Genomic DNA, 12436 nt, shown 5'->3' with positions numbered 1-12436 from the left:
TAGCCCAGCGCCGCCAGTCCTCACCTTGTAGACGGCCACACAGGCCGAAGTGCAGCCCAGGTGAACCCCGATGGCCGCCATGAGGCGGCAGGGCCGGCGGCGGCGACAACGACAAGACCCGCAGCCGCAACGGCAACCCGCCGCTGAACGGGCCCAGCAGGCACCGCGGAGACTTCACGTTCCCGCCCGCCCACTGCGTCCGGTCCGCCGCGTCGGCCTCCCGCGTCGCCACCTATCAGCGTGAAGGTCCCTCCTTCCGTCACGAGGAGCGGGCGAATAGCTTTAGTGCGCCTCTGCGCGCTCCGCGGGAGCTGCGCCGCGCGTGTAAGAGTGCGCACGCGCCAGCTGGGGTGGGGGGGAGGAAGAGGCGCCTTCGCCCCGCCCCCTTCCTGCCCCTTTCGTGAGAGCCAATGGAAGCTGTCGGTTGAGTGGCGTCATCTGTCCTAGCAACCCGGGGCAGAGTCTTTCCCACCCCGGGCTCGGTGCTTCAGCCAGCCGTTGCAGGGCGGCTGGCGGTGCGAGCGGTTGGCGGTGCGCGATTGGAGCTGCGGGCTCAGCATGTGGTGCGCGAGCCCAGCTGCCGTGGTGGCCTTTTGCGCGGGGCTCTGGGTCTCTAGCCTAGTGCCGGCACGGTGCCAGGAGGCCGGGGGGTGGCCGGGGGCCGACTGTGAAGGTGAGCGGTGTGAGCCCTGCTTGCATGGCGGCGGCACCGCGCGGCAGGCAGCTGTTGTCCTTGGCTTCTCCCGGCCTTGGCTGTAAATTACATGTCACCCGGGAAATGCGGGCTATGTCCCTGGTTTCACACAGCCCACGCCTAGGCAAAAGCTGGAATTGGGCCCGGTGACACCTTGAGGCCACGTTCTGGTTTTGCTGTGACTATTAAACTGCTGCAATGAAAGCTGGTGGGTTACGATTTGGGTTAGGTTTTGTGCACACGCTGCTAGACTCAGCTGACCCTGGCGCCGGACTAATTCTGCTGCTTCTAACCGGCGAGACTCGCCTCTCCTTGCACAGAAGACGTCTTTCAAGTCCAAGCTAGTCTGTGACTCCCACAAGGAAAATAAAACATGACACTGAGTTGGGGTGGCTTAAATCAGAGGACATGGCAAACATTTGTTAGGACTCTACAGGTGACAGTTGCTTTACAAAGGAGTGCATTAACTCCTTAGGAAAGGAATACAAAAGAACGATCCTTTTGCTGTTGTTGGTCACAGTGTCTCAGCTGTGGACCTGCACTCAGAACACGTGGGTCTATGTCTCGCCAAGCCCACAAACTCTGGGGCTGTTGCACCTGGTTCTTGCAAAATCAGCGTACTTCACTTTAAGAGCTGTTAAGAGAAAAGAAGATAAATAGCTATGCTAGCCCTTTCCTCCTGGACTACTAGCGCTCACTTCATGTGTCCTTGAAAATAGTTACTTTAAATGTATATCCCCTGAGCTTGAGAATCGATCCCTACTGAACAGGAAATTGTAGGCTCACAGTGTATGTTTAAAGAATGGATGAGTATAGTCTGTACTACAAATAAAGTCTTAATAATTGGAGGCCAGCTTTCTATTGGCCCTCCAGTAATCTTTTTTCTCCAGAAATTTAAAATATCTACATTATATTTTAAACTTGACATATGTATTTGTTTAGCTAAGTTATAATTTTGCTTAAAGGTCTTATAGAATTGTATCCTATACAATTAAAGCCAAATTTGTGAAGCATAGACTGTTGATAAGTCATCAGTAATTTATTTTCTGGAGCTTCTCCCTAAAAATGTTTCAGAAGTGACAGCATCTTGATTAATTACATGTGAAGCTTATGCTGTCTTTCCTAAATTTATTACAGCATGTTGTGATTATTAACTTGCATTTCTGACTAACCTGTGTATTTAGTTCATTTGTTAGGTAAAGAGGTGGTATAATCACAGAGGAAGGAAATACTAGTTTGGGGACAAAAAGAACTGCAGTCTAGATATGGCTTTATTACTGTTTATGAGCCTTTCTTATTTGCAACTTAATTTCTCCTCAATGTGTAAGATTAAAATGCTATATTATGTGTAGTAGAGCAAAGGTTAAAAAAAAAAAGGATGGTTCTTGAGCCTCCTCAGGTCAAGATCTATTGATGTGTTTTGTTAAGTTTGCAACATATTTTGAAAATATTTAAGTTAATTGGTTACAGTTTAGAACTGGGAGAGTTCATATAAAAATTCAGATTTCTGGCTTTTTTCAGAAAACCAGATGACCCAACAAGACTGGCCCATGTGGCCATGTAGTAAGAATTAGCTGTGCCTGTTCTTTTTAGAAAGGATATGTGCTCCTCAGGTCTTAAGGGGTTTTTGTTTTGTTTTGTTTTGTCTTGTTTTTTTTTAGCTTAGACTTGTTTTTTAGCTTAACTCATTGATTTTCCTTGCCTGTGGATATTTAAGTTTGTGAGCCCTGTATTAGGTAACGTGAGGCTTACTGGAAACATGTAAATATTTCTGGATCTCTTTAAAAGGATTATATTATTATGGCACCATTTTAAAAAACTTTCTTATTTTGAAATAATTATAGATTCACTTATAAGGCTATCTTTAATAAACAAAAAACTACAACGTAAATAAAAATTGTATGGTCCTCTGAAGTTATTATAACAATAGAAGACATGCTGGGAACCTTAAGTTGCTAATTTGTTTAGTGATTTATGATTCTCTTTGTGTAAGTCCAAGGAATGAGTTTCCCTTCTTGCCTTGACTTCTTTCCCTTTCAGAAACTTTCTTCCCTTGAATGCAGTGACACTACTTTTTTTCCTCACCTTTGCTTCGTGTTTCTGTGCCCATTTGTCCACAGTATCTTTGTGGGCTTCCAATCCTCTAGCCGTGGCTTAATATTAGTAGAATTTTCCAGGGTTCTGTCCTCTGCCAAAAACAAAGTGAAAGTAGAAGCCAAAGCAGGTACAAAAGAACGATGTAGCCAGTTTTGCCTTGAGAGCATTTGTTAGCCAGGTGTTCTAAACGTAGGTCTTCATGGCTTTGGCAAAGGGAAGACAAAATCCAGGAGAATCTGCTATTACACTCCTAATCTGAGTTAACTTGGCACCCCAAAGACCTAGATAACCACAGCCTACTTCTGCGTTTAGAAACTAAAAGGAAATTGTATAACTTGGACTTATTACTGCGTAAAAACAAAAAATATGTATATTTCTTGATAACTCATAATTACAAACTGTGGGTCAAAGACTGCATTCACACTACTTAGGTAATCTGAAATATCTGAAATGAGAATTTTGTTTAAAGTGAGTTTAAGTAGATAGTACCCTTAGGCATCCGTGAATGTGAATCTTGTCTATGGGAACCCACATTCGATCGACCTAGTCCTCAAAGAATTCGTACAGTTAAAGTTCTAAGGAATAAAGCTCCCATTCAGAAAAGTCATAAACCCACAGGGAAGAAAGGCACAATAAGTGACAGCCAGTTGAGACAAGAGACAGAAGAAGCGTACCTGCAAAGGTTTCAGGTATTGAAATGACCAGGCATAGAATACATGATATATATATATATATATATATATATATATCAATCATATATGTAAACATTATATATAATGTTTAAGAAATTTTTTTTATGTTCAAAGAAATAAAGGACGGGATCAAAAATATGAACAAAGGGCAGGAGACGATTAAAATGTCAAAACATCTTTGGAAAAGAACTAAATAAACTTCTACAAGAAAATTGATCAGATCAACAGCAGATTAGATACAGCTGAGAAACGCATTTGTGATTAGAAGATCTGAAGAAATGATCAAGAAAGAATCACTGAGAGATGAAGTAATAAAAACCTGAAAGAGAGGTAAAGGTGCCAACGGAGATAGAGAGAAAAATTCCAACGTATGTTATCTGGATTTCCAGAAAGAGAGGAGAAAGGGAGGATATGGCAGAATAAAAGAGATAGTAGCTCATTTTGCAAAACTGATGACAGCCATTAAGCTACAGATTTGGAGATCCAATATATTCCAAACAGTATAAATGAAAACAATTTTCCACGTAGTTATGTCATAAGGAAATTGCAGAACACAAGAGAATAAATTAAAAAAAAATCTTAAAAACACCCAGAGGGGGAAAAAAAGAACTGATTACCTTCAAACGAATGGCAATCAGACTGACAGATGATCTTTTAAAAGCAACAATGAAAGGCCCAAAGTCACACAGCTAGTAAGTAGTCAAGCTAGGATTTGGACCTAGACAGTTTAATTTCAGAGCCCTAGCAATGAATCTCTAACTATGCTGCCTTCTGATTGTAGTGTTGGGAAACAATTTCTTTAGGAAAACATTATAAATAAAATTGGAACAATGAAGGACTACATAAATGCTCCTCAGCTTATGATGGGGTTACATCCTGATAAACCCATCATAAGTTGAAAATATCGTAAGTCTAAAATACACCTAACATCATAACTTAGCCTAGCCTACCTTAAACATGCTCAGAACACTCATATTAGCCTGCAGTTGGGCGAAATCATCAAACACAAAGCCTATTTTATAATAAAGTGTTGAATAGCTCATGTAATTTATTGAATACTGTACTGAAAGTGAAAAAACAGAATGATTGCATGGCTACGCTTTCTAGTGAATGTGTACCGTTTTACACCATAGTAAAGTAGAAAAAATCATATGTCAAACCATTGTAAGTCGGGGACCACCTGTACAAATTATTGAAAAAGTTCTGGATGTTCTTAAAGTCTTAATTCATTATAAAGTACATTATATTTTTAGGTAGCAATCTTGCCCTAATCGTGGTACCACCAAGATTGATCTGGTGGGTTTTTGTTTTTTTCTCCCCAAAAAACAAACTGTAGCAGATAATGGGGGACTGTCTTTAGTTCTAAAAGATGTGGATGAAACTGCTAAAAATAATGTTTCCTAGCCCACCGATAATTTTATTAATTCCATGAACCCGATTCTAATCATTTTATCATTATCCTTTTGACAAAATTGTAGCTCTTTTCCTGTAGGTGGCATTATTATATTTTTCAAATACTGCTTTTTCCTTTTGGGCTCTGGCTAATTCCTTAACTGAACTGTAATTTCACTTTAAAAGATTAAATTCAATTTCATTAATATTACCAAATATTTTATTGAACATATGGGGGGGGTTGTAATTATCAAACACATCATGAGTTTTTTTGAAACAAATTAGAAAATATTTCAAATGTATAGAAAATATATATATAGTACATACTTAGCATCTAGATTAAATGTTAATATTTTCCTGTATTTGACACCATTCTCTCTTTTAAAAAAACAAAACTATTAGCTGCAGCTCAGTCCAATTCTTTTTTCTTATCCTTCCTGTCATTTTTCAGAGGAAATGTCAATTTAGAAGTAAATGTGTGATTCCCATCCATTTTTAAAAAACTCTTACTGTAAATGTAGTGTTATATAACTACAAGTTTAATAATTTGCACATGTTGTAATTAATGATATATTTAACTTTATTCCTATCACTTAAATATGTGAGTTTTTAAATACATTGAGTGCTTAGGACAGGGCCAGCACCTTTAGCACCCAATGGATGTGAACCACGATGGTTGTTACTGCCTGGCTCCACCTCTCCTGCTGGCTGTGGACACCAGTGCTGAATGTGACTATTCAAATTGGGGTTTCACTTCAGGGTCATGAAGATGGAACATAAAGACTTATGCAAACTACCGAGGGGCGTCATTCAAGATAATTATTCAGGTTTTTGTCTGTGCTTAAAACTAAGCTGTCCCAAGATCATATCCTTTAGAAGGCTATATTTTCTTTTCGGTTTAACCAAATTTTGTGGAAAAGTTCTCATTTTAGGTGGAGCTTGGTTCCAAAGATTGATTGATGAATGGATTCAAGAAGCTCACGTTAAGTAGCAACAGGCCTGAAATCATTCTTAGAGTTTGAATATTGTCACAACACATTGACCCATACTTACTTTTTTAAATGTGGTCAGTGAGTCATCAACATAGGTGTGGTAGTGGTTAAGTTGTGCATACAGACATATTTCTGTGTTCCTTCTAGTATGTAAAGAATTCTTGAACCGATTCTACAACTCCTTAGTAGACAGAGGAGTTAACTTTTCGCTGGATACCATAGAGAAAGAATTGATCAGCTTTTGCTTGGATGCCAAAGGAAAAGAAAACCGCCTGGTATGGTAAATCTTCACCTTTCCTTTTTCCCGTGTGCTTGAATAAAACTATAGTTTCGTTTTTCATCTTGGACTCAATGTCCTCCTACTCTCATGCTTGCCTCAAGCATGTTCGTGGTAGACAGCAAGCAGAAATCTAGTGATTTCTAGAAATCTCCAGTGAAATGGAGTCCTGTGTATTTTCATCCAGAATATATTATCCAGTTTCATTTTACTTCCTGAGTATACCATGGGCAACCATTTCTATGTTTTCTTAAAGGAAATTATAAAATTGAATTCCTGATGAGAATTTACTGTCCTGAGTTAAGAGTGGGTAGACTTTCCATTTCTTACCAAGACAATTAGTCAAACCGATCAAAACATTTCATATTATTATTTATACATAACTAATGAAGTATTTGTTTTCTTATAATGGCATTTATGTGGTGTTTCCCAGGTATACACCTATGGCTTGTTTCAATATACTGTTTTATATCACTAAAGACAATTTCAAGCCAATTCCTTTTTGCCTAAAATTGTCATGTTGAATTTGTCAGGTACATCTGCATTGTTGACTGCTCACCATGGACACGTTGTAAAACTCATGTCATTTATTTGTACCATTAATTTTTATATTTTTAAATGTACAATTCTTAAGTCGGGGAGTTTGAAAAGCAGTATTGCACAATGGAAAAGAGCATGGACTCTGGAGCCCAAATGCTGGATTTTATAATTCTGTCTCTTCTACTTGTGAGCTGGGTGACCTTCAGTTGGCTTGGGTATAAAAGGAGGATAATGATAGCACTTCACAGGACTGTTGTGAGATGTAAATAAGTTAATACCTTTAAAGCACTGAGAGTGCCTGGCACAGAGAAAACATTTAGTAAGTGTCAGCTCTTCCCATTAGTCTTTTAACACCATGTGAATTGCAGGGCACTTCTAATTAGGATGATCACGAGAACAGAGTCACCTGTTTCCTGGTGTCTTCATCAGCAGGGGTTAAACTTTAATAGCTAGACCATGAACACTAGGTTAACCTCCTTTTCACTCCTCCATACTATGTTACTTGCTGTTTTCATTGTCTGGGACACTAAATTCTCTTCCTTTCCCATCAGTGCTATTATCTCGGAGCTACCAAAGACGCAGCCACGAAGATCCTAAGTGAGGTCACACGTCCGATGAGTGTGCATATGCCTGCAGGGAAGATCTGTGACAAGCTGAAGAAGATGGACAGTCAGATCTGTGAGCTGAAATACGGTATCACAGAGCCCGGCATTCTTCCCAACACGTCCAGTGGATTGCCAAACCTCCAAACCCAGGGCCATGTTTTCTAAAGAGTCAGTGTTAGAAACAAAGAAATTCTCCACTCACCAATTAGGGTGCTAGGCTGAAGAATGGTGCCTACTGTCATCTGAGTTTCTTTGAGGGAAGAGAAACAAATAGTACTGGCATAATCTGCATTAGGTTAAAACTGCTGACCCCAAATGGCAATGTTGAAACTCACAACGTACTAAGGCAACATCAGCTATGTATGTCAAGGAAAAATCTCAAAATACAAAGAGAGCAGCTACTCGTGGTGATTTAGCTCTTGGTAACCTATTAAGACAAAAGTTGCATCTATTCACAGATGATATGAGGACTTTGAAGTTGTCAGTGTGATTCTCTCTTTCTTCTTGGGCATGTCTACCATTCCGCCAGCTTTAAATTTTAGGAAATAGGTTATTCACATCAAATGAGGTTTTGCCTGATGAAATAGCTTATCAGAGGGTGCCTAAAATAAACAGTAAGGAAACGAAAGAGATATTCTATTTAAAACATTATCCTTGGCCTTATAAATTTCACATGGATAGATCTATTCTTTTTTTTTTTTTTTTTTTGAGACAGAGTCTCACTCTGTTGCCCAGGCTAGAGTGAGTGCTGTGGCGTCAGCCTAGCTCACAGCAACCTCAAACTCCTGAGCTCAAGGGATCCTCCTGCCTCAGCCTCCCGAGTAGCTGGGACTATAGGCATGCACCACCATGCCCGGCTAATTTTTTCTATATATATTTTTAGCTGTCCATATAATTTCTTTCTATTTTTAGTAGAGATGGGGTCTCGCTCTTGCTCAGGCTGGTCTCGAACTCCTGAGCTCAAATGATCTGCCCACCTCGGCCTCCCAGAGTGCTAGGATTACAGGCGTGAGCCACCGGGCCCGGCCGATCTATTCTTATAGTAAGGATTTATATCTGGGCCAGACTTTGGGGTAGATTGACAAGGTCTGATAAAAGGATGAGGAATCCCTCCCTCAGCCCGTCCTTGACAGCTGAAATTCCACCAGGACAGACTCATTTAAACTACCTAAGTTATTAGCATTCAACCCTAACTTACCATAGTCTTATTTTCCAACACAGCTGTGTAATGTGCTTATGCATCATAGCTACATAGTTAGCTTTAAATAGGTTTAAGGTTGGAAGCCACCAAAGACAACCTGTTTCTCAAATTGCCAAGCGCAAGACCTAACTCCCAAGGTAGTTATTATGGGTAGGCATCCCTTTTTATTGGCTTCAAAAGCCATGAAGTAGAGGCAGAAATCACTGAATCTACATAAACAATATTTGCAAAAGGGACAAACCTATGTAGAATCATTCATTCAACAAATTTATTTTGAATAACTTCTCCCATATGCAAGGGATCTTAATAGGGATCCTTAATAGAAAAACTAATCGGATATTGAGAAGAAATGAATGCTTAATGTTTTGGCAACACCGGCCACTAGAGGCCGTTGGGGAGCTGTGAACTAGTTTTAATTTTTGTACGGACCTATTTTTTTTTTTTTTTTTGATAGTTTTAGGACATCACAGAGGTTTTCCCCTTTTTAAAATTAATGCCAGATGCCAAGTTCTTTAGAAGAATTCAAACAACTGACACTTGCAAAAAAGAATTTTTCTCCTTCGACCTGTTATCTTGAATAGATCAATCATTCTAAATTCTCCCTACTTTATTGTTTTCAGCAAAGATGAGATTGAATAGGGGCCTTTGTACTGTGGGATAGTCAAATTTGGGCTACAAAAGTTTCTACTTTTAAAGGTATTCTTTTAAAGGTCAGCCATGAAATTAACAAGCCAGATAAGTGTAAAGTTGGAGTATGTTTTTAATTAGGAAGATGTCATTTGGTTTTTGACCTGAAAGAACGTTTTCGTTTGCTTGCTTTGTTCTTTAAAAGGATGAGGAATCACTATAAAAATTTAAGGGTTCTCTGGAGTACTGTGTATAGCTGACGCCTCAAATTAAAAAAAGACTTTAACATCCAACTTTTGAATTAGAACACACTTACTAGAAATTTTTGACAAATCGCTTGACAACTATTCAATTTTTAATGTTTTAAAATGTTATGTTCTATACTACTCAGGGGAAAAAACAGGGAAAGAATTTTTAAAGAGAAGTCAAGCTGACAAAGTCCTGGGCTGCCACTACCGGTTTAATAAGTAAACTTAAAGGTTGTATTTATGTCCAAAGCAAATATCTGGGGGTCAAAGAGAGTTTCCTTTGAAAGAGGAAAAGTTTAACCCTTTCTGATAGGTAAATTATAATCATTAGTTGTATTATAGATGAGCTAATTTTCTTTTTGCTATTTTGGGCTCGGCAATGGAGAAGTAGCTGAGTTCTTGATATTTTCTGCCCATAATCTGTAAACAAGGAAACAGTAGTCTTGCTAGAGGAGTTAGATGTTGATAACAAGTATTACAGCAAGAATAGTAGGAGCCAGGTTGGCTGGCACCGAAGCACTAGCACTGGAGAAGTGGGTATACTGCCACGATGATTCAGTAATCCCATTATGGGTGGGGCAGCAGGTGAATTGAAACAGAGGTCCAAAACAATTCAGGTTCAGTGAGAATGCTCCTAATTTTGACGACCTGTTTGGTTTTTTTTTACATTTTTATTTAAAACTCGATAGTGTTTTGTCGTGTGTTTGGTCATCTGCTTTAAGGAAAATATATTTTCATATAAAAAGTGAATCACAACTTGCTGCTTTTTATGGTCTATGACTTTGAGTTGGCCGCAAACCAAGGCCATCCCAAAGACACTGACTGCCTCTTACGGCTTTCCTTGTTACCTTGTTTGACGCAAGTATAATCTCTTGGAGAGAAAGTCAGATAAAAACACAAACTGTTCCAATAGTTTTGTATATACACTTGTACCTCCGTGCCTGTGGAGCATTGGTTCTAGGACCCCACTTGGATGCTAAAATCTTTATGCACAAGGATCAGCACATAACCTATGCACATCCTCTCACATGCTTTAAATCATTTCTGGATTACTTATAATACCTGATAAAATGTAAATGCTGTGTCAATAGTTGTTATACTGTACTGTTAAAATTGTTGTGTTCTTATTTTTTGTTTCGAATACTTTTGATCTGTGGTTGCTTGAATCCGAGGATGTGGAACCCGCAGACACACAGAGCAATTGCACTACATTTTTCCTAGAGGGTTTTTTTGTTGTTGTTGTTTTGGTTTTTAATTGTGCTTCTCCTGTTTGGCATTTAGAAAAGAAATTGGACTTGGCCTCCGTCGACCTGGAGAAGATGAGAGTAGCAGAGCTGAAGCAGATCCTTCGTAGCTGGGGGGAAGAGTGCAGAGCTTGTGCCGAAAAAACTGACTACGTGGATCTTATCAAAGAACTGGCCCCCAAGTACGCAGCCACACACCCCAGAACAGAACTCTGACCTTGAACCCGGCACACCATGACTTGTGTTTAGGAAAAAAAAAAAGAATGTCTAGTGTATGGACACGTTCATGAAGGATAACTATAAACCACACTGTATTTGGTCTCATACTTTTTGTGTCACTATTATACCTCTGAATTTTGTTACTTTATGAGTTTTATGAGTAAAACTAATATTACTGATATCGGACATTTGCAGTGTACCAAAACTTAGAAGTACTTTTCTCATATTTTTCTTGGAAGGCCTATGTAAATGACCATTGCCTGTCTCCTAAAACTGGGAAAAGTGAACTGCTGAAAAATTGATGAAGTAAATTGATTCCAAGAGGCAAGAGAGTGTTCGAAGGCTCCTCGCTGCACACGATTTTAAAATGTATTTGACTAGGACAAAAGGACAATGATTAGCTTATCTAACACACAGCTTCAACCCCAGATAATTACCTAACATAATCAAAACATTTTTTTAAAAAGTGAATTTTTTATTTTCATCTGCAAATCACCCTACATGCTAGCTCTCTTTGGGGTCAGCAATGGCTGGGAAGGACTACTGGAAGTTAGTATTTCCCATCTGAAGAAAACCTACTTAAAGAAAATAAATCAAGAATCCACATAAGTATACCCAATGTTTTGGCAAATTGTCACAACACTTGCCTTGCACCTAGCACTCTGGGAGGCCAATGCGGGAGGATCACTTGAGGCCAGGAGTTCGAGACCAGCCTGTGCAAGAATGAGACCCTGTCTCTACTAAAAATAGAAAACATTAGCTGGGCATGGTGGCACACACCTGTAGTCCTAGCTACTCGGGAGGCTGAGGCAGGAGGATCGCTTGAGCCCAGGAGTTTCAGGTTGCTGTGAGCTAGGCTGACATCACGGCAGTCTAGCCTGGGCAGCAGAGTGAGACTCCGTCTCAAAAAAAAAAAAAACAAACCCAAAACGAAAAAACAACACTTGCATCACTAATTGAACCAAGCTCAAGGTCTTTTTCATTCTTCACGGTTACATATGATAGAAGATTAAAACATATTTAAGAAAACCTGTAGGCAACATGGAGCTTTATGTTTCTTAATGCTATTTTATCAGCTTTAAAATTGTCAAATCATTTTTGGTTCCATTTTCTGGCCATATAAAAATAAGAAACCCAGGTAGGAGTGGTTGCCCCTATATGGTAGGTGGAGGTGAGAAATGACAGTAAAACATTTCCTTGGAACTTTCTGGAGTGATAGGAATGTCCTATCTTAATTGGGATGAAGGTTACATGGGTGAATAGGATTGATAAACTTATCTGGTAGTATAGTTAAGATCTGAACATTTTATTGTATGCAAATTATCTGAAAAAAGAACCACCGTAGAAAAATTATTGAAAATTAACTAAAATTAATTGATTCAAAACAACTTGTTCATTCAAAGAATTGCATTTACTGCCTGGGAGTCGTTTTGGGGAGTGGAGTAGAAATTTTCCAGAATGAAAGTATACATTGAAGGTATAATTTTCACTTTTAAATGCTGCAGACGTAAATGAATTTTCAGCTGGACAGCTGGGATGTGACTGAACTTGTCAGAGAATTTGTGGTTCCTAAGGAGAAATGTATATGTATCTATGTAACTGAAAAAA

General features: G+C 39.2%; 2 protein-coding genes across 2 annotated transcripts in view; one reads left to right on the top strand and one right to left on the bottom strand.

The window, feature by feature from the left end:
* The window catches only part of HSPA14 (heat shock protein family A (Hsp70) member 14), a 29808-nt gene extending 29630 nt beyond the window's left edge, over nucleotides 1-178 (bottom strand). The window contains exon 1 of the mRNA XM_069458647.1: nucleotides 25-178. Coding sequence (XP_069314748.1) covers nucleotides 25-81 — 57 coding nt within the window. The 5' untranslated portion in view covers nucleotides 82-178. The remainder of the gene's footprint in view (nucleotides 1-24) is intronic.
* A 380-nt stretch (nucleotides 179-558) lies between these two features.
* CDNF (cerebral dopamine neurotrophic factor) lies at nucleotides 559-10825 on the top strand. The gene is made up of 4 exons (XM_069458928.1): nucleotides 559-673; nucleotides 6015-6142; nucleotides 7236-7377; nucleotides 10647-10825. The coding sequence occupies exons 1-4, from the start codon at nucleotides 559-561 to the stop codon at nucleotides 10823-10825; spliced, it is 564 nt and encodes a 187-aa protein (XP_069315029.1).
* The last annotated feature ends 1611 nt before the right edge of the window (nucleotides 10826-12436 follow it).

Source organism: Eulemur rufifrons, chromosome 25 (genome assembly GCF_041146395.1).
Source record: "Eulemur rufifrons isolate Redbay chromosome 25, OSU_ERuf_1, whole genome shotgun sequence".
Taxonomy (NCBI): domain Eukaryota; kingdom Metazoa; phylum Chordata; class Mammalia; order Primates; family Lemuridae; genus Eulemur; species Eulemur rufifrons.
The sequence above is the reverse complement of the archived record's forward strand: the minus strand, read 5'-3'. Positions and strand labels throughout refer to the sequence as shown.

Excerpts from the sequence above, each read along its gene's own strand:
- CDNF (XM_069458928.1), top strand. The coding sequence starts at position 559 with ATGTGGTGCGCGAGCCCAGCTGCCGTGGTGGCCTTTTGCGCGGGGCTC. Across the intron at positions 674-6,014 it reads GCCGGGGGCCGACTGTGAAG|TATGTAAAGAATTCTTGAAC; the intron begins GTGAGCGGTGTG and ends TGTTCCTTCTAG. Across the intron at positions 7,378-10,646 it reads GATCTGTGAGCTGAAATACG|AAAAGAAATTGGACTTGGCC; the intron begins GTATCACAGAGC and ends TTTGGCATTTAG.